Raw genomic sequence first — 23,021 nt, 5'->3', positions numbered from 1 at the left:
CTTCAAGACAATGGCTTAGGAATACTTCCTTCAGTACAATATTGTGCATGCATAGCAATTTACATTTATGGAATTTGAACTTCCGGTGCACCTCTATCTCAGGTGTTTGTAATATGGCTAAAATAGGCATACTTGCCTGTTTGTTTTTTATTGTTTGTGGTATCTTTATTGCTTCAGAGTGATCCCCTTTTTATGGTTGGTTTGTTTTATTGAAGTATAGTTGATTTACAATATCATGTTAGTTTCAGGTGTACAGCACAGTGATTCAGTTATATATATATATATATATTTTATATATATATATATTTATATTCTTTTTCGGATTCCTTTCCCTTATAGGTTATTACCAAATATTGAGTGTAGTTCCTTGTGCTATACAGTAGGTCCTCGTTGGTCATCTATTTTATACATAGTAGTGTGTATATGTTAATCCCAAACTCCTAATTTATCCCTCCCCCTCCCACTTGCCTATTTTTATTTTTTATTTATTTATTTAGCCTATTTTTAAATTGGAACTGTAATTTGGTTTTAATTTTACCTGAGCATGAAAAGTGGACCTTCGATTGTGGTTGGTAAATGTGTTCTTTGTTTTAGTTTGTTTCTCGGTTTGTTGGGTCTTGTTTTGGCCGTAGGGCGGACAAAGGTATAAGAATGAGAAATACATCTTTTTAAATGACACTTTTTAAAAGGTAGAAAAAAACATTGTTGAGAGTTGTCATTTACTAAAAATAAGGAATCGTTAAATAAGCAGTTTCCAGAATTTGCCTAATAGGCTTTTCTACTGGAAGCAGCTGATAACAATCACATTTGGGGAATCTTTACTTGATGCGACTGCAAGCACTAAACAAAACCAAACTTGAGGGAAGTGTCTCGGCAACTCTTGAATGTCACTACCTTCATTTCTAAGCAGTGCTATGTTCGTCTGACACCTCACACTTTTTTATTTTTTGCTTGCGAATTCCTCACAACCACGGAATTGCCAGATAAATATATCACCAAGGAGAAAGTGTGTCCTCACAGAATGTTGTAAAATAAAAGAGAATGAAAGCATCAAGAGTAATTTCCCGTGAGCTCCCCGTGTGACACTGCCAGCCCCCTGGCATGGCCCACAGAAAGGACCTCATCTCCAGGGCCACCCTCGGCCCCCGGGAGCCATTTCACATGTGCCTGGGATCCAAACTAGAGTGTCGGCTTGACCCACGTTGGTGATTGTTACCTGCCTCTAATTCCTAGATCTAATTTTGGAATAGAAACCAGGCAGCGTATTTTTCCTTGTTTAAATTGGTTGTAGAAGATAATAACAAACACAGTAGAAGAAAAATCATTCACAATCCCTCTGCTCTAATAAATCAAGTCTTTTGTTTCTTTTCATGTCATTTTTAGCCCTTATAGATCTGTACCACTTCCTCAGTTTGTTGGTAATCAGACTATTTTATATGCTTGGCAGGGAGGTTAGAGGAGTGATTTCTAATCTTTTGAGACTGTGATAACACTCTTGACTTTGGCTAGTGTTCTCACAGACATGTGCCCTGAACTCCTCTCTTCTGTTAAAGACATAAGGAATAACATTTTTTGAAGTGTAATTTACATGCAATACATTGCACTCATTTTAAATACACAGTTCAACAAGTTTGACAGATACACCTCTAACCACCTCACAATCAAGATACAGAATGTTTCCCCCACCCTGAAATCTTCTTTGTGTCCTTTCTCAGATGGCCCCCAAGACCCCAGCCCCAGGCAACTGCTGATGAGATGTGCTTCCTTTCTCTGTAGACTAGTTCGCCTTTTCTAGAGTTTCTGTATGTGGAATTGTACAGTATGTGGACTTTAGTTTTTATTTGAGATATTGTAAGGTATTAAAAAAGTGCTACAAATTATTAATCTGGAATTTTTCCAAAATGCTTAATCTGCTATCCCAGTGTCCAATATTTGTTTTTCATTTTAAACAACTCTTTAGAGTACAAAGGATGAGGACTCCGCTTGATCTTTGTCTCTCTTCATAGTTTCCTATTAGTATCTTTAATATTTTGATTTATCTAAAAACTAGGGATACATTTTTATTAATTTAATTTGGGGAATACAAGAATGCCTAAAAACATCCCCTGTTTTATTGACTTTTCTGTATTTGTCCAGGTTTGGAGTCAGAATTGGCAGGGGGCGGTGAAAAGTCCTTTAAATTCTGTCCTGAAGATCCCTTCCTTCAGGATCTTAGTTCCCCCCAGGGATTGAACCCGGGCCCATGGCAGTGAAAGCGCCCCCAGGGTCCTAACCACTGGACCACCAGGCGATTCCCCCCTTTCCTTTTTTTGCTGGAAAAACAAGACCTATTCACACCCTTCAAGTTGGCAATAATGAAGAGACCTGACAACGCTGGGTGTTGTTGAGAGTCTGCAGCATCAGGGGCTCTTACACATTATCTAGTCAAGTTCAAGGTGCTCGTTCCTATGACCCAACAAGCCTCCTTTCAGGGTAAGCCCTAAGAAACTTGCAGACAGGCACAGAGATGTGTGCGTGAGATTGGGCACATTGTCATCATCATCTGAACTAGCACATAACTGCAAACATTCTGAATGTTCATCAGCTGGCAAGTGAGCGATAAATTTTAGACCATCCATACGATGGAATTTTACAGAGTAGTTAACAGGAATCATGCACTAGAGTATGTGCTTCAACAAAGGTGACTCTCACTGACATAATGTGAGTGGAGAAGGCAAACTGTAATCCACATGCAAGTTGATATTTCTGTAAAGTTTTAAGCAATGCAAATGAATTCTGTATGTTGTTCAGTGATCCATATGTATGCAGTAATGTATAAAGACATAAGTGATGATACAGGCAGAAGTCAGGATAGTGGTTACCTCTGGAGGGTGTGGGTAGAGTGATGGGATAGGCTGGAAGGATGGGGAGAAACATACAAGGCTTCAGTGTCTAATGTTTGATTTCTTAAACAGAGAGATGCATACACAGGCATTCATTACATTATTACATAGGTATCATCTGTAGGAAGGAGAAAAAAATAGTGTTGTGTTATTTGGGGCAATTACTCTAGACCAGGGGTCAGCAGACTTTTTCTGAAAAGGGCCAGATGGTAATTATTTTAGGCTTTGCAGGCTGTGCTGTCTCTGAGGAGTTTCCACAGAGGAAAGCCATTCAGCTCTGCCACTGTACCCTCAAAGCAGCCATAGACAGTGTGTAAACAAATGAGTGTGACTGTGGTCCAATAAAACTTTACTTACAAACAATAGGTGGGCCCAGTTTGGCCCGAGAGCCATGGTTTGCTGACCTCTGCTCTAGATCAGTGGTTCTTAAATTTTTTCCTCCTGGCTCCTTCCCCATCTTCCCAGTGATCCCTATCATGTTTTCATCCCTACTTGTTCATTACATTTCACCAAGAGACGCAGAATCCTGGAGGGACAGTATTCCAGGGAAGGTCCTGGATGGTGTGTGGTCATTTTCAATACATAAAACTGCAACTCTGACCTTTGTGACTGTCATCAAGCTAAATCATAACTGTATTTTTCTGGCCTTTCTTTTTCATTTCTTTGTTAACAAAACTTAAGTTTTCAGTCTTGAATTCTATGAAACAGCTTTTATGTGGGCATTTGCAAAATATTTTGGGAGGGGGTTGTAAGATTAACAGTGTACGTGGAAGAGAAAAAATGGTACCCGTAAGGTGATGGATTGGTTCATTAGCTTGACTGGGGGGATCCTTTCACAGTGGGTACAGATGGGTACACAATGGTACTAAAACATTACGTCGTCACCTTAATACATGCAATGTTTGTGGGTCATACCTCAGTAAAGCTGGGAGGGAAGACTGTATGTGGAAGGGAAGCAAAGCAGCCTCCCTGACAGGAGTGTGCTTTGTTCCCAGGACGATTACATGGAGGCCCTGGCCAGGCTCCACCTCACGGTGACCAGGGCCTACAAAGTGAACACCGACATCAACTTCGAGGTGTTTATTCACAAAGTGGATGGTCTGTCAGATGATCACAAAATTGAAACCCAGAGAGATATTCACCAGAGGGCAAATGATGACCTTGCAGATGCTGGATTAGAAAAAATTCACCTCAGGTGAGAACAGAAACCCATCAGGGATCATTGGGGTCCAGAGCCATCAGGAGTGGTTTGGCCCGGACTGTCATTTAGAGTCACAGAGCCCTGTGTACCCTGTTTTGTGCTGTAGACATTGGGGTAGTATTTGGGAAAAGCAAGCTTTGCATGTGCCAACTCTAATCTTTGGGAAAAGCGGTGGGGTTTTAAAAAAATTTTTTGGACCAAAGGTCAAAGCTAAGGTTCTTTCCCCCCTATGAAAAACACATAGGAGAAAACCCATGAACTGCATCCAGGAAGTTAATCGATGCTGAAGTTTACTGTTATAGATAGTATCTATAATCATAAGTAAAGGAGTCCTCTGAAAATAATTCAAATAGAAATATTCACAGAGGAAAGCCATGGCTCTAATTTTTGTGGGGTAGTATATATATGCATCATTCATTTTGCAAATTGGAAAAATGGAAAGATTAGGTGCTTCAGTATCAAGAACATAACTGTTATTAACATGAGAGGTGTGTATAAAGATGATCTGGTGTGGATTCTCTTGCAGAAGGTAAAGATGCTGATACAGGCATATACGGCTGCATTTTTAGTATATATGCTGCCGAAGCAAGCACGTGGGCTGCATTTTTAATATAGTCCAGCCAGTCAGCAGATCAGAATGGGCACAGTTCTTGCTTTGGGGAGTTGGGCAGGAATGTCTTGTTGAGACATGTTCATTTTTTTACTGAGGTTGTTTTGAATTCTGAAGGGGGCTAGAATGTGTGTGTAGTAAATACAGAAGGCATGATTCTGGTGTTATGACATAGCCTGAACAGTCTATTCCTCAGTCAAAGGTAAAAAGTGATGAAATATTGTTTCATCTTTCAGCTTTTATCTGACAAGCATATATGATCATTCAATATTTGAAGCTTTTAGCAAAGTGGTTCAGAAGCTGATTCCACAACTCCCCACCCTGGAGAATTTGCTAAACATCTTTATCTCAGTAAGTAAATAATACTGTCCTGTTAGAGTCATTTGCGGAATTTAAGAATAACATTGCAAGAGTGGAAATGATCTTATTTCCACTTGCTCTTACAGCACTTCAAGTTCACTGAAATATTATTTTTGAAGATTGCGCCTATGTACTGTTTTAGGGCCTTTAAAATGTAACTGCCAAAACGATTCCTGTACTTCACTTGTGTAATCGGAATGTTTATTCAAGTTGTAGGCAATCATTCAATGTTAATGGAATCCTACCAGAGTTTGGGAGCATAAAAGTTGGTTTTGGCTATAAGATATATACTGTTGAATTTTTTAAAATATGTTTAACACTGTGAATGATGTGCTGTCCGGCTGAGTCCTAAACACCACCACGTCAAGTCAAACGTCACAAAATAGAATTAAGGCAGACCTTTGGTGCATTCGCATTGATTCTCAGTGCACAATTTTGAGTTTGTTTGTCTAGATTTTTTAAATCTATTTTTAAATTTAAAGTTTTTAAAATGCTTTTTTTTTTACTTGGCCTTTTTCCTAACTGCAGGTACATTTCTAAGAGTCAGGAAACACTACTTAATTTGTTTACCGAAAGTAAATAATTCGTGATAATTCCAGTTTTCATTTCTTGTGCAAATCCATTATAAAGAAGTTTATGACAATGAGGTTTAAATTGTAATAAAATGGAACAACCTAACTTTTTGCTGGTTCATATCTGAGACTGAGGATGGCATATCATTTTATGTAACCATGACATGCTCTGCAATCAGCTGTCCCTTTAAGGCCGCATCTCCTTTTCTGTTTCAGAATTCTGGAATTGAAAAGGCGTTTCTCTTTGATGTGGTCAGTAAGATTTACATTGCAACTGATAGTACCCCCGTGGATATGCAAACCTATGAGCTCTGCTGTGACATGATCGATGTGGTTATCGACATTTCTTGTATTTATGGGTAAGTAGAACATTCTGAAAGGCTACAATTGAGCCATACTTTTCTTTCATAACCTTTGAGAATTTTGCATTTACTTATTTGATCTTAATACTTTTGTTTGAAATGACTGAGATCTATAAATACACCATTTCGTATGTAATAATAATAACAACATTATTGAGTAAATGCCTGGCATTATGCTAATAATTTCATTGCCCACATTATTATCATTGAATTCTCCACTATTCCTCGAGGCAGGAATTACTATCACCATCTTATAGATGGGGCACTGCGGTCCAGAGTGGTTAAGTTTCTAACCCCTGCTCACACTGTCAATAAGGGACAGAATTAGTATTGTATTTGAGCTCAAGTCTGATACGTTCTTCCTCTACTGAAAAATCTGTTGTCATATCATAATGTATTTACTTGAGGGAGACCACTAGGATCCTTGGATTCTACATAAATATCTCATGTTTACCACAGTTTTATTATTTTCTTCATTACATGAAATAACTGCTGAGTTGTTTGTTTTTCCAATATAGTTTTGATTGTCTTCTTTGGTGGATAGCAGAGAATTATTAAAGTAAGCAAACAACATTACCTGCTTATTATTATTATCTTATATTCTTATAAAACAGAACTTCTTGTACATTTAAAATAATATAAAATAAACAGGCGTGGGGAAAATTGATTCTGTTACCAGACATAGAAATAATTCCACATAATTGTGAATTTGCTGAATTCAGGGTGTTTTAGAGTGAGTGGGTGTGACCTTGTATGTCTATCTTATTAAGGCATCGCGTTGTTGCTGCCTTGTATTCATATTGAATCTCACATCCTCACACACCCATTGATGAGATAAAGCTTTCCTTCATCTTCCTCTTTCCTCACTGGCTGTGACTCGCTTTACACAGCCTCCTCTGCCAGCTTCTGGGCGAGCCTCAGTCTTACCATTTCTCTCTTCCATTCAGTTTAGACTCTTTCTGTTAACTGTTATACACACATGAACACCCACAGTCCCTTCTCTTATGAAACAGGGAAAGTGATTCTTACCTCACAGGACTGTAGTGAGGATGCAATATCATTAGGCTTCCCCTGGTGGACCCTGGATAAATGTAGCTGCCATTATAATTATTATTAATTATTGTTATTATTACTAAACACTGCCACCGGCTTTAGAAATAGACCTTATTTTCGACGATCGCTGCCCTGCAGTATTCTCTTGTTTTTAAACTCTAAGTGGATGACCTTGAAATAGTCATGGAAGCTGAAGCTACCCTGATTACAGTCTAGATGGCTGTCGTAATCAAATACAATGAACAACACAATTAATCTGGCACATGTTTAATGATATGCATAATCATTATTTTGCTATATGGTAATTAGACATAAGTGGTAAGTTGTTCATATAAATGATGTTAATCACAGTTACTTTTATCCAGCTAAAACAAACACGGGGAGGGAGGGGTTGGGCGGAGGAGGGAGCAGGGCCTTGCTGGTAGATTGCTTTTCTGTTGCCAAGTGCAGTGTTCCTGGGAGCCCGCCCGGTTCAGTAAGAACCGGTCTGGGTATGGGTCACAAATGGGGCGTGAGTTCTGGGGTTTCTTGAGACTGTTTGCTGGAGCAGCCATGAGCCAGCCCATGTGGGCTGCAGGGGGTGGCCGGGGATGCATGTCCCAGCCCGGGAAGCAGGCAGCCCTGTAATTGGAGACCTTAGAAGCAGGTGACCTGGTCTGCTCAAGAATCTCAGCTGGGATTCTGAAAACGTATACACAGTTTCAGATAAGGGAAAAGGTACAAGACGTGCTCCTTTGCCTATAAAGGAAGGATACATAACTGATTACATCAGTGGCTTCAGAGGGCTCAGTTTTGATCATTAAGGCCATATTAATAATGATAATAGCAGTTAGCATTTATTGTGCATTTTATATGCTCTCAGCACTGTGCTTAGCACTGTATATGTATTATTTCATTGCATTAGGAAACTTTGAGGTAATTATTGTTCATGTACAGTTGAGGAAATTGAGGCTCAAAGAAGTTACTCAATTTGCCCAAACTTATACGATAAATAAGAGAGCTGGGATTCAAACCCAAGTCATTTGTGTTTGCAGGCCACACCTTTTCGTAAATAGACCAATTTATTTATTTAACTTTTTATTTTGAAAAAATTCCAAATCTATAGAAAATGTACAAGAATAGTACAGTGAACTCCTATGTACCCTTCACTGGGATTCACCAATTTTTATCAGTTTGCCATATTTGCTCTTTCTTTCTTTTTCTAATACAGTTGACCCTCCATGTGGGTTCCATATCCGCAGATTCGACCAACCAGCAGATTGAAAATATTCAGAAAAAAAAATACCAGAAAATGCCAAAAAGCAAAACTTGAATGGGCTGCATGCTGGCAACTATTTACATAGCATTTACATTGTATTAGGCATTATAAGTAATCTAAGGATACTTAAAAGTGTATGGGAGGGAATTAATTGATATTTGTAGGACATTCCATCCAAGAACAACAGAATACACTTTCTTCTCAAGTGCTTATGGAACATTCTCCAGGATAGATCATATCTTGGGTCACAAATCAAGTCTTGGTAAATTTAAGAAAATTGAAATTGTATCACATATCTCTTCCAACCACAATGCTGTGAGAACAGATATCAATTACAGGAAAAAATCTGTAAAAAATACAAACACATGGAGGTTAAACAATACACTACTTAATAACCAAGAGATCACTGAAGAAATCAAAGAGGAAATCAAAAAATACCTAGAAACAAATGACAATGAAAACACGACAACCCAAAACCTATGGGATGCAGCAAAAGGAGTTGTAAGAGGGAGGTTTATAGCAATACAATCCTACCTCAAGAAACACGGAACATCTCAAATAAACAACCTAACCTTACACCAAAAGCAATTAGAAAATGAGAAAAAAAGCCCCCAATGTTAGCAGAAGGAAAGAAATCAAAGATCAGATAAGAAATAAATGAAAAAGAAATGAAGGAAACGATAACAAAGATCAATAAAACTAAAAGCTGGTTCTTTGAGAAGATAAACAAAATTGATAAACCATTAGCCAGACTCATCAAGAAAAAAAAGGGAGAAGACTCAAATCAATAGAATTAGAAATGAAAAAGGAGAAATAACAACTGACACTGCAGAAATACAAAGGATCATGAGAGATTACTACAAGCAACTATATGCCAATAAAATGGACAACCTGGAAGAAATGGACAAATTCTTAGAAAAGCACAATCTTCTGAGACTGAACCAAGAAGAAATAGAAAATATAAACAGACCAATCACAAGCACTGAAATTGAGACTGTGATTAAAAATCTTCCAACAAACAAAAGCCCAGGACCAGATGGCTTCACAGGCGAACTCTATCAAACATTTAGAGAAGAGCTAACACCTATCCTTCTCAAACTCTTCCAAAATATAGCACAAGGAGGAACACTCCCAAACTCATTCTACGAGGCCACCATCACCCTGATACCAAAACCAGACAAAGATGTCACAAAGCAAGAAAACTACAGGCCAATATCACTGATGAATATAGATGCAAAAACACTCAACAAAATACTAGCAAACAGAATCCAACAGCACATTAAAAGGATCATACATCATGATCAAGTGGGGTTTATCCCAGGAAAGCAAGGATTCTTCAATATACGCAAATCAATCAATGTGATAAACCATATTAACAAACTGAAGGAGAAAAAACATATGATCATCTCAATAGATACAGAAAAAGCTTTCAACAAAATTCAACACCCATTTATTATAAAAACCCTCCAGAAAGTAGGCATAGAGGGAACTTTCCTCAACATAATAAAGGCCATATATGACAAACCCACAGCCAACATCGTTCTCAATGGTGAAAAACTGAAACCATTTCCTCTAAGATCAGGAACAAGACAAGGTTGCCCACTCTCACTATTATTCAACATAGTTTTGGAAGTTTTAGCCACAGTAATCAGAGAAGAAAAAAAAAAATAAAAGGAATCCAAATTGGAAAAGAAGAAGTAAAGCTGTCACTGTTTGCAGATGACATGATACTATACATAGAGAATCCTAAAGATGCTACCGGAAAACTACTAGAGCTAATCAATGAATTTGGTAAAGTTTCAGAATACAAAATTAATGCACAGAAATCTCTGGCATTCCTATACACTAATGGTGAAAAATCTGAAAGAGAAATTAAGGAAACGCTCCCATTTACCATTGCAACAAAAAGAATAAAATATCTAGGAATAAACCTACCTAAGGAGACAAAAGACCTGTATGCAGAAAACTATAAGACACTGATGAAAGAAATTAAAGATGATACAAACAGATGGAGAGATATACCATGTTCTTGGATTGGAAGAATCAACATTGTGAAAATGACTCTACTACCCAAAGCAATCTACAGATTCCATGCAATCCCTATCAAACTATCAATGGCATTTTTCACAGAACTAGAACAAGAAATTTCACAATTTGTATGGAAACCCAAAAGACCCCGAATAGCCAAAGCAATCTTGAGAAAGAAAAACGGAGCTGGAGGAATCAGGCTTCCAGACTTCAGACTATACTACAAAGCTACAGTAACCAAGACAGTATGGTACTGGCACAAAAACAGAAATATAGATCAATGGGACAGGATAGAAAGCCCAGAGATAAACCCACACACATATGGTCATTTTATTTTTGATAAAGGATGCAAGAATATACAATGGAGAAAAGACAGCCTCTTCAATAAGTGGTGCTGGGGAAACTGGACAGCTACATGTAAAAGAATGAAATTAGAATGCTCCCTAACACCATACACAAAAATTAACTCAAAATGGATAAAAGACCTAAATGTAAGACCAGACACTATTAAACTCTTAGGGGAAAACATAGGCAGAACACTCTATGACATAAATCACAGCAGGATCCTTTTTGACCCACCTCCTAGAGAAATGGAAATAAAAACAAGAATAAACAAATGGGACCTAATGAAAGTTAAAAGCTTTTGCACAGCAAAGGAAACCATAAATAAGACGAAAAGACAACCCTCAGAATGGGAGAAAATATTTGCAAATGAAGCAACTGACAAAGGCTTAATCTCCAAAATTTACAAGCAGCTCATGCAGCTCAATATCAAAAAAAGAAACAACCCAATCCAAAAATGGGCAGAAGACCTAAATAGACATTTCTCCAAAGAAGATATACAGATTGCCAACAAACACATGAAAGGATGCTCAACATCACTCATCACTAGAGAAATGCAAATCAAAACTACAATGAGGTATCACTTCACACCTGTCAGAATGGCCATCATCAAAAAATCTACGAACAATAAATGCTGGAGAGGGTGTGGAGAAAAGGGAATCCTCTAGCACTGTTGGTGGGAATGTAAATTGATACAGCCACTATGGACAACAGTATGGAGGTTCCTTAAAAAACTAAAGATAGAACTATCATACGACCCAGCAATGCCACTACTGGGCATATACCATGAGAAAACCATAATTTAAAAAGAGTCATGTACCACAATGTTCATTGCAGCTCTACTTAGAATAGCCAGGACATGGAAGCAACCTAAGTGTGCATTGACAGATGAATGGATAAAGAAGATGTGGCACATATATACAATGGAATATTAGCCAGCTATAAAAAGAAACGAAATTGAGTTGTTTGTAGTGAGGTGGATGGACCTAGAGACTGTCATACAGAGTGAAGTAAGTCAGAAAGAGAAACATAAATACCGTATGCTAACACATATATATGGAATCTAAAAAAAAAAAAAAAAAGGTTCTGAAGAACCTAGGGGCAAGACAGGAATAAAGACGCAGACGTAGAAAATGGACTTGAGGACACGGGGAGGGGGAAGGTAAACTGGGACGAAGTGAGAGAGTGGCATGGACATATATACACTACCAAATGTAAAATAGATAGCTAGTGGGAAGCAGCCGCATAGCACAGGGAGATTAGCTCTGTGCTTTGTGACCACCTAGAGGGGTGGGATAGGGAGGGTGGGAGGGAGACGCAAGAGGGAGGAGATATGGGTGTATATGTGTAGCTGATTCACTTTGTTATAAAGCAGAAACTAACACACCATTGTAGAGCAATTATACTCCAATAAAGATGTTAAAAAAAATAAATATATGGAAGGATGTGTGTAGGTTATATGTGAATACTGTGTCTTTTTTTTTTTTTTTTTTGCGGGACGCGGGCCTCTCATTGTTGTGGCCTCTCCCGTTGCGGAGCACAGGCTCCGGCCATGGCTCACGGGCCTAGCCGCTCCGCGGCATGTGGGATCTTCCCGGACCGGGGCACAAACCTGTGTCCCCTGCATCGGCAGGCGGACTCTCAACCACTGCGCCACCAGGGAAGCCCATACTGTGTCGTTTTATATAAGAGGCTTGAGCATCTGCAGATTTTGGTATCTGCTGGGGGAAATCCTGGAACCAAGCACCCCCCCCGCCCCCATAGTGAGGGATGACTGAACGTGTTTGTTTTTGCTGAACTAATTGGGAGGAATTTGTAACATGATTCTATAGGAATCATGTCCTATAACAAGGATGTTTTCTTGTAGGATCACAGTTTTAACTTTCAAATTAAACTTATTTAACATATCTGCATTACTCTTATCTAGTATAGAGTCCATTTTCAAATTTTACCAAAGGTCCCAATTCTATCTTTCATAGCAGTTTTTTGCTGGATCCAGGATCTAGCCCAGCATTTTGCCGCCGTTTCTCTTCAGGCTGCTTTATTTTGGATCAGTTCTTCACCCCTTCTTGGTCTTTCATCAGGCTGTGCTTTGGGCAGCCTGGTTATTCTGTCACGAGAGAAAACTGGAAGCCCTTGTGGGCCACGGAGGGGAGAAGAACTGACCTCCATCCCTCACCTGTGTTCCTCAGGTGCCTGGAGAGTTGCCCAGCTGACACACCACACTCAGTGTGTCAGTAGGAAAGTGACTGTCATATGCTGTGTACATTCTTGTGAACGGGGGTTTCTGAGATCTTTAACCGAAAGGCACTGTAAGTGTAAACTCCCTGTCATTATGATTATCGTTCTCTTTTTGAAAGCTGGTCTCCGTCGCTGGGTTACAAACTGAAGTTCTTTCTCAATGGTCAAATATGTTTTGGTTTCTGTCCCCATTTAGGCTCAAAGAAGATGGAGCAGGAACCCCTTATGACAAGGAATCAACAGCCATTATAAAGCTGAATAACACAACAGTTCTTTATTTAAAAGAGGTGACCAAGTTCCTGGCTCTCGTTTGCTTTGTCAGAGAGGAAAGCTTTGAAAGAAAAGGTAATTTTTTGTGTGATTTAAATGAAGCATTTCCATTCAGACGTTGAATGCAGGTGGACAGCAGTGTGCCTTGGGAAGCTTCCAGACTTTAGTCACAGGGCCCTTTGGCTCCTCCCGACATCCTGGGGTTTTGGGATCCGTGAACCAGCCTGCCCTCTAGTGATGCAGCTGCCGTGAGGTGGTAGTGGAACCACACCATCCTCCCAGGGAGCGGCTTGAGCTTTTCTGGGAGCAGAGCCAGCTGGGGCGTTGTTGCCAGGCTGTAGATCTCTTACCCCGGGGAGGTCCCCTAGCCTACAGGGGGTGCCAAGGCCTCCCTCTTGGTCCACACCCCTAGAAGGTATTAGGGACCTTGTGACCACTTGTCCTCCCCGTGTAAAGGATGCAACTCATACAACATTAAAGCTAGATGTTATTTAACTTCTGTTCAGCCCTTGTCCATTCTTTAGTCCTAAAACACAGGGACAGCATCGTGATTTCAAAACAGGGAGATATGAATATATTTAATAACGTCACCAAATATCTTTTTAGGACCAAATTTAGTTTTATTTGGAAACAAAAGCAATTAACCCTCATAAAGATACTCATATTCCCCCGCCCTGCCGGGCACCACTATGTAAACTGGGAAATATCAGTTTACTGATGTAGCTAGGGATTCTTGCTAGTGATTAGGGGATGATTTACCCTAAATTCCCAACAAAGTGGCAATAGTAACATTTTCTGAAATAGCCTTTCTTCTTATATGCAATACATGTTCATTATAAAAATACTTTGAAAACTTAGGAAAGTATAAAAAAGTCAGTTTCACCATCTAGAGCTAAACTCCGTGTTAAATTTCTGGGATTTTTTTTCTCCTTCCTTTTCTCCCTCCCTCCCTCCCTTCATCCCTTCTTTCCTTCCTTTCTTCCAACAAAAGTGATGCCATATTGCCTATATAATTTTCTATCCTGTTGTTTTCACTTATTGATATCATTAAAATCTTAATTCATTGAGCCTGAAAACATGATTTAGATATTTATTTATTTATTTATTTATTTATTTGCGGTACGCGGGCCTCTCACCGTTGTGGCCTCTCCCGTTGCGGAGCACAGGCTCCGGACGCGCAGGTTCAGCGGCCATGGCTCACGGGCCCAGCCGCTCCGCGGCACGCGGGATCCTCCCGGACCGGGGCACGAACCCGTGTCCCCTGCATCGGCAGGCGGACTCTCAACCACTGCGCCACCAGGGAAGCCCATGATTTAGATTTTTATTACTTCTTTTTGTTACAGAGTAATAGATTCATTTAGAAAATTTAGATATAATAAATAAGCAAAAAAAATAATTATTGATAAGCTTCTCACTGACATAATCACTCTTGATATTTTCTGTATAACTTTCCAGTTTTTTCATAGATATCTCTATATATGGTATTATATAATAAATACTACTTTATAACCTTCACTTAAATTATTACAGACATCTTTCCAATTCATTAAATCTTTTTTTAACCACATCATTTTAATGATTAGTTTCTTCTATTGTTAGAAATGTGTGTTGTTTCTAGATTTTGATGTTATAAATAATCCATAATGACCTTCTTTCCACTAAATATTTGTGTACATCTTTGGTTATTTCCTCAGGAAATACTTCAACAAATGGAATTACTTAGATCAATACATTTTGGTAGCTTCTAATGCATATTACCAAAATGTCCTTCAGAAAGTTTTTACAGGTTTATGCTACTAAGAGAATATGAGTGTGTCCATTTGCTTTATTCTCATTAATATTGGGTATTAGCATTAAACACTGATAATTGAAAACAAATTTACATTTTTTCTGCTTCTTAGTGAAGTTGTGTATTTTTTCATGTATTTACTATTACCAGCCAAATTGCCTGTTATGTCCTTGGCCCTCAAAACTTTTAATTAAATGGTGGTAATCTTTTACTTTTTATTTTCATCTTGCTGAAACTAAGAACAGATTATATAATGGATTCATGGAATTTTGAAGATAGACAGGACCATCCTGTGTTTCACTCTCTCAGTTACTGATGATTTTACCCAGACCCAGGAAATAGAAGTGACTTTCTCCTATGGTCATACCACCAGTGTATAGCAGTCTGGGCTAAAGATTTCTAGGCTTCTCCCTGTATGGAATCAGTTCTGTGTATTGTGTTTTAAACCATTATACATATATTCCCTTGGTTAAAGATATTTCCAGAATTTATATTTGGTGATTAATATTTTGTGTTGATTTTGGAAACTAAGGAAAGTAAAAGTAATGCAAATAGTACAACTATAGACCCCAAACCATCTAGGGTGATGACAGGTCCTAAAATTTAGGTTACAATAACATCAACCTTGAGAGCTTGTTTATTTTGACCTGATTTTAGACTTAATAGAAAAGTTGCAAAAATAGTACGTAGTTTATATATACTCATCCAGCTTCCCGAAATGTTAACATGTTACATACTGTAGTACAGTAATCAAAGCTAGGGAATTAACATCAGTATAATACTATCAATATTAATAAAACTTACAGACCTTATTCAAATTTCACCAGTTTTTCCAAAAATACCTTTTTTTTCTGTTCCAGGATCCCAAATTGATTTAGTTATTATTTCTCCTAGTCTCCTCCAATCTGTGATGGTCTTTCATGACCCTGACACTTTTGAAGAGTACTCATCAACTATTTTGTACAACGTTCCTCAAATTGGGTTTGTCTGATATTTTCGCACAAGTGGAATGAGATTATGCAATTTGGCCAGAATACCACACAGAAATGATATTGTGTCCTTGGGGTATCATATGTTTATGACGTTAGTTTGGCTTATTACTGGCGATGCTGACCTTGATTTAGTTAAGATAGGGTCTACCAGGTCTTTCCCCTGGAGAGTTCCTACTTTTCACTTTGTAGTGAATAAATACTTTCAAACTATGCAAATCCTCTTTCTCCTCACACTTTGCCCACTAATTTTAATGTCCATCTATGGTCGTGTGAGTTAATTTAAGCAGGAATTTCTCATGTGGATCTTGGGCAACTTATTGTTAAACCACCTAGGGAGGATCATCTCTGAAGATAGGCGGATTTTGTAAAATTTATTAAACTCATTAGAAACCTGAGTATTTGTTTTAATGTGATAAGAGAGATAAATAGGCAGACAAGGTTTAACCCCATGAAGTTAAACTTGTTTGCTTTTTAGGGTGACTAACCCATCTCCATTTGCCTGGGACAGAGGTGAGGGTTCCTGAAACAGGGGACCTTCAGGGCTGCAACTGGGAAAGTCCCAGGCAAATGCATTAAGTTGATCACCTTAGCTTTAGAAAGAGCTTGACGCTTTACATATGCATGGAGTGGTTCCATTTGTTTTTGCTGCTTTAATCTCAAGTGTTGAGTCCTGCTGGTGCTGATAATCAACCCTTGTTGGTTGACTTGTCCTGATGTTGGTCTCTCTCTGTTTTCGTGGATGATTTCTGACTGCTTTGGCAGAAAGAGGAGGATAGAAAGCGGAAGTGGGATTCTTGGTCTTAGCTGCGCATCGTAGGCACCTTGGGAAGGGAGGTGGTTAAAAAATATGGCCATTGAGGCCTGCCACAGAACAATTAGAACAGAATTCCTGGGAGAGGAACCTGGGGTTTGTTAATTTTTAAAAAGTTCTCTGGATGCTTTTAATATGCAGCTATGATTGAGAATCACTGAACCAAGAGAAGGATGTAGGACCATCCCATAACTGCGTATGGTGCTGAAGATAGTGCTTGTTCTGTTCATGTCTCTGTTCCTGTATTTTCTTTTTTTTAATAAATTTATTTATTTATTTTGGGCTGTGTTGGGTCTTCATTGCCGCATGCGGGCTTTTCTCTAGTTGGGGCGAGCGGGGGCTACTCTTCATTGCGGTGCGTGGGCTTCTCATTGTGGTGGCTTCTCTTGTTGCAGAGCATGGGCTCTAGGCACACGGGCTTCAGTTGTTGTGGCACGTGGGCTCAGTAGTTGTGGCTCACAGGCTTAGTTGCTCCACGGCATGTGGGTTCTTCCCGGACCAGGGCTTGAACCTGTGTCTCCTGCATTGGCAGACGGATTCTTAACCGCTGTGCTTCCAGGGAAGCCCTGTTCCTGTACTTTCAACTGTATTTTATGAAAGAGTTGAAATAAACAGCAAACTCTTTGTAGGCACTTCCTTTAAAAACCTCAGTCATGAATTTTCACTTTTAAAGCTCCAAATGCAGCAAGATTACTGTTACATTTTATTTTATTTATTTTTATTTTTTTATAAATTTATTTATTTAATTTATTTTTGGCTGTGTTGGGTCTTTGTTGCGGTGCGTGGGCTTCTCATTGCAGTGGCTTCTCTTGTTGTGGAGCGCGGGCTCTAGGTGCACGGGCTTCAGTAGTTGTGGCTCGCGGGCTTAGCTGCTCCGCGGCATGTGGGATCCTCCCGGACCAGGGCTCGAACCCGTGTCCCCTGCATTGGCAGGTGGATTCCCAACCACTGCGCCACCAGGGAAGCCCCTACTGTTACATTTTAAATGTGCACCATGAATAAATTGAGATTTGTCAGGAATCATCAGTAGGCTGGATCTGAAATTTCCCAGGTTGAATTCTAATTGAGCCAAAGTCCTCTAGCTAAGCTTTCTGCCTAAGGCAGTTGGTTGCACACATAAGCAGAGAATTTTGAGGTGGTTCTCACATCTCTTATCCAAACTCCCACTAAATAAAATCATTTCTATGCTCCATGTTTCTTTCTTTTTTTGAAGTTCATGCTTTGTTTGGAAGATGGTTCCAAGAAATAAAAGTGAGGAAGTGGGGAAATAGACAAGGGAGGTAGAAAAGCCATCCACAGTGGGAGCTGTATGCTCACTCATGCTGGGGGAATCTCGGAGAAACTGTGTGCAAGAAATTTGGAATCACCCCCATCGGGCATGCAAGACTTCCACATTTGTCCACCAACTCCCATGTCTCTTTGTGTGAGGGATACCCTCAGAAACGTTTATTTCCATAGCCCTGGTACCTGTCTGTGTACCAAAGAAAGCTTCAGGCAGAGAAGAGATGCCCATACCTGGGCTTGCTTATTTCTTATTACTTTCTCCCTCTTGCCTCACTGGTCTTTTCTTGAGGAAATTGTCTCCTAGTTTTATTGCACTGTGGTCACTATCACTGCAGAAGCAGCAGAGGGCGCCACTCAGAGAGTTTCCTGCTCCTGGAAGCTGAGATGGTGTTTCTTCCAGCATACTTGTGGTTGGTTACATGACTGCTTTGAAGCATTTCTCTTCGTGTCTGGAAAACAATTCTTTTTTTTGGGGGGGTGGGGGGGTACTCTGGAAGCATCACCTGAGTGGATGCAAATAATTTTGGGTCTAGTTATTTTAATAAATTTAAAGATAGTAAATGGAACCCACTGCCTTATCCTAACTGGTATAAACGTAATGCTGCTCTCAACACTTTACAAGTTAGTGGTGGTGATGAGAAATGTGCTCAAGACTTAGATTATATTTTATTCTATTTTGTATCAATTCTACAAAATTCTATTAATTTCTGAAAATACAAGAAGATTCTCCACTGTTATTCTCCATTTAAAATTTACTTAATATTGAAAAACTGAGAGTGTCATTGCTTGTTGAATTCCTGAGCTCAGAGTTCACCTGAGGTGATGATAACCACTCTAAAATTAGGGACTGGGCTTCCCTGGTGGCGCAGTGGTTGAGAGTCCGCCTGCCGATGCAGGGGACACGGGTTCGTGCCCCGGTCCGGGAAGATCCTACATGCCGCGGAGCGGCTGGGCCCGTGAGCCATGGCCGCTGGGCCTGCGCGTCCGGAGCCTGTGCTCCGCAACGGGAGAGGCCACAACGGTGAGAGGCCCGCGTACCGCAAAAAAAAAATAAATAAATAAATAAAATAAAATCAGGGACTTTGTTTTCCCCAAGGCTTATGACAACGGCTCTGTGACCTTGAGATCTCAGCTACATTCCAAGTCAGGGTCTGCCTCCACTCAGAGTCAGTTTAATAATACCTTTTGGGGAAAAAATACTAATAAGTATTTCACTGAAGATATATCTTAATTGTTCTTACAATCTTTAATTCTGATTTTTTAAAAAGGCAGTTCAATTGGTTCTTCAAACTTTTTGGGTCATAGACACCTTTGAAAATGTGGTATATACTCTGGAACCTTTCGTTAGTAAAAATATATATATTCACAAGACTTTGCCTGCAATTCCTGAAGCCCAGCTGCACACCTCCTAGAGAAATCTATAAATCTTATGTTAAGCCTGCTCCTCTACCGCCCCCTACTGGCTTGTCTTCGCCATAGCTGCCATGAAAAGAGATTATTTCTAGGCGGCACCTCTATAAATATTTTTGTTTTCTTCTCCAGGGCTGATTGACTATAATTTTCATTGCTTCCGGAAGGCCATCCATGAAGTTTTTGAGGTGAGAATGAAAGTGGTGAAATCACGAAAGGTTCAGAATAGGCTGCAGAAGAAAAAAGGAGCCACCCCTAACGGGACGCCTAGGGTGCTGCTGTAGGTGAGGTTTCAGGAACATCTTTTGAAATCAGACCTTTCAATGAGGCTGCTGCTCTGTGTTGCACTAAAGGAAGAGGAAGAAGGAGATGGGGACACACGACATATATTTGCTGTAAAAAAAAAATTCCTGCCACCCACTTGATCTTCTCTTTTTTTTAAATAAAGTAAGCACTTTGAAGCAAAAACGTATATTAACAATGAAGTGAAATCTACTGTAACTTCATTACACAAATGTAAACTTTTATGGTCTGTAGTCAGAAAAAATCCTGTGTGAGAACTGCCAGGAACTGTATATATTTTGCACTTTTTCATGTGTATTTTTTTTTCCTCATTGAACTAAACTTTGATAAAACAACTTTTCTAGGCTCTTTTCTGTCCTTGGTGTCTAGGACATGCATACCGAGTCCATATCTATAGGGCAGTCAGAAAGTAATCAAAAAGTGATGCGTTGGCAATGACTTTTTATAAATTTGGGAATCTTTGCTACCAATTGTTGAGAAAAAACATTTTTCAGTGGAGGAACAGATTGGGGCAGCAAGCTTCAGGAGCAATAAGAACTGTCCCCTGTTTATAACTGACATAAATAGAAGTTTTATAGAATAATATTAGCACCAAACTTACCTAAAAATTTCTATAGCCGTGACAGTGCTTCCCTAGTCGACCCTTTTTACAAAACTCTTTACCTCAACACACATCTCTATAATCATTTTATACAGAGAGGTTATTTCCTTTTGCTGCATTACTGTTCTTTAGAACCTTTGGGACCAGATTTCCAAAATGGTGCCGATCAATGGAGAGAAATCAGAATGTCACTAAATTGCAGGGTTTCTGGAGGCTTTTCTGTACCTGCCACTCAGGCTAAAGTAATAACATCAGAGGCCACATGGTTTCCCAAATGTAGGTGATTGGCAACTGCAGATTTTAAAATATGTTCTATACAATGTTTGGCCCCTGTGGAATGAGCCTCTTACTGTGCAACATTGCAAATGTTTATTTAGGACCAGTTTTTTTTGTTGTTTTTTTTGCATTGCTCCACGACCACAGGTAATATCTCAGTTCTCTGCCACAGAGCTGAATCCTGATGGGCACATTTGTCCCCTCTGAGTCTCCCTCTCACCTGTGACAGTGTGCCTTGTGGACTCTGCCTGTTCCCACCTTATGATTGAACTAGAGCTCGGCTCTCCGGCAGCGTGTTCTGCATGGCTAAATAGCCATCCTGATAACCTCTAAAGGTCAGTGGAAAAGGATGGCCAGGGGAGGCATTACAGTTAGCTTTGTGTCTGTTTCTATGAAATTCTTCCACTTATGTTTACTTTAGGCCAACAGCAAGTTAATAGATTCTAAATCTACCCCCATCCCAAACCATTCCAAGTAGATTATTCTAGATCCATCCCAAGGGTCAGTGCCCTAAATAAAGCATGTTGGCAGGTATTAGAAAATGTTTTTAGCAGAGCCTCATAGGGATAGCAATGCTGATCCTAGCAAAAATGGATCAGGTTCCTAAAGCAACTTGATCTTGAAGCTATCCCACTACTATCTGCAGCTTCTTTCCATCCTCTCCCCTTCCGTCCTTTTCCCAAGTCCTATTCCTTTGAGGCTGGTAACTGTAATTTAAGATGGTAGCTGATTGGGGTTTAAGGTTTGAGCCCTCCCAAGGGTCTGTGCATTTTGGAAGGAAATTTCTAAAAATCATGAAGGTGCCCTAACTCCCTTCCTCGTGATTCCTACTCAAAAACACAGGTGGGTAGGAAGCCAGCGTTCCAGGGAAGTCTTTTTCCTAATTTTCACACCTATAACCTGTTAGACCTTTGCCAACATGGTACATGGAAGTTATTCTTATAAATCTATTCTTTAATATTTTTACACAGCGTTTCTTTTTGGATAAGCAAATAAAGAATCACTTTTCTAAAGTGACTTTATCCTCAAGATAGAGACATTTACCTATCTGGTAAATCACACATTACTTAGGTATATATGTTATTATAACCAGGTGGAGCTTCCATTTTTAAGCTGGGTATATGATGGGTTTTTGTTAAAATGTGCCTTAAAAGCCTATTACTTCAAGAGCAAATGATTCTTTGGGGGAAAGGCAAAGTTAATGCTATGACATCAGACTCAAGTTCATGGTAGTAAGTGCACTCTTTGATTAATGACACACTGATACATAGACTACTGCCTCAAAGCCGCAAGCATGGCAATGACCTCTTAGTTAAAGAGAAATGTAGGAGTTATATCTAAGCATTCAGTTTCTGAAGTCTGTGCTATTGGAATTACAAAATCTCTTCAATTCCTTTTTCATTTTATTTTTGATATGGGACTTAGCTTACTTGTGTGTGGCCACCTTTAGGTCTCAAATGTAATGCTATAAATATGTATAAATATACAAAATAATGTATAAATACAAAGCCCAAATACATGGCTACAGTGACTGCGCTGGAACATTTTTGCTCGTTTTCAAAGGTTGAGAACTTGACCTACAGGTTTCCAGGGCAATTAGAACTTCTATGTAGGGATGAGACTCTGCTTGTGAAATACCCTCTTTGGTTATTTTCAGTGATGTAGATTAGTGTGTATGACCAGGGTAGCGTGTTTCTGAAGGAATATATATCAAAAACTGGTTGACAGTCACAGACGGTAATGTTTTGTGAACATGATATATTTTGGGCCCTTAAATGTAAAAATGCCTAAAAACACAGCAATATTGTTATATACGGGTTCTATGAAACACACTCGAGAAAAACAGCGGGATTGTCTTGATTATTAAAGTATGGTATGCATTCAACTTATGTGGACTGGATGTAATTTGTAATCAAGTATAGTATTTAGTATTATGTTTTACTTTAAGCAGTACATCATTTATAACCATCGTTAAAGCATTCCTTTCAAGAACGTTAGCTGCCCATTTAAAAGCGTGTGTCATACGCTCATGATTTGGTAACACTCATTTTATTTCAGGCACATTCGTAACTAATCTTTCTGGGAGTGGAATGGTCTCTTCGGTGAAAAGAAAGCATGGTCTTTCATGTTTGTGAGGTTGTTTACTGTATACATGCATATCACTGCTGGGTTCCTTTAGATAAATGTGTTTGTCCTAATTAACCAGCTATCGCTTTATGAAAATAAGGATAAATTGATCTATTTAAGTTGGATTTACATTTTTATTTATTTTTTTAAACACTCGTATCTCTCCATATTTTTGATGGGCCTATTTTGGCTGTAGAACTTATTTCAGTAAACTTCAGATGTTCTTGCTGCTCTGGCCCTAATCCCTAG

The 23,021-nt window shown here is 39.2% G+C and overlaps 1 protein-coding gene across 1 annotated transcript in view; it reads left to right on the top strand.

Annotated features, from left to right (window-relative positions):
* RRAGD (Ras related GTP binding D) overlaps positions 1-22,524 on the top strand; it is a 38,352-nt gene extending 15,828 nt beyond the window's left edge. Inside the window, exons 3-7 of the mRNA XM_082668851.1 lie at positions 3,878-4,077; positions 4,930-5,044; positions 5,842-5,984; positions 13,106-13,254; positions 19,598-22,524. Coding sequence (XP_082524977.1) covers positions 3,878-4,077; positions 4,930-5,044; positions 5,842-5,984; positions 13,106-13,254; positions 19,598-19,749 — 759 coding nt within the window. The 3' untranslated portion in view covers positions 19,750-22,524. The remainder of the gene's footprint in view (positions 1-3,877; positions 4,078-4,929; positions 5,045-5,841; positions 5,985-13,105; positions 13,255-19,597) is intronic.
* The last annotated feature ends 497 nt before the right edge of the window (positions 22,525-23,021 follow it).

Source organism: Grampus griseus (genome assembly GCF_964374135.1).
Source record: "Grampus griseus genome assembly, chromosome: 13".
In the NCBI taxonomy this organism is placed as follows: Eukaryota; Metazoa; Chordata; class Mammalia; order Artiodactyla; family Delphinidae; genus Grampus; species Grampus griseus.
The sequence above is the reverse complement of the archived record's forward strand: the minus strand, read 5'-3'. Positions and strand labels throughout refer to the sequence as shown.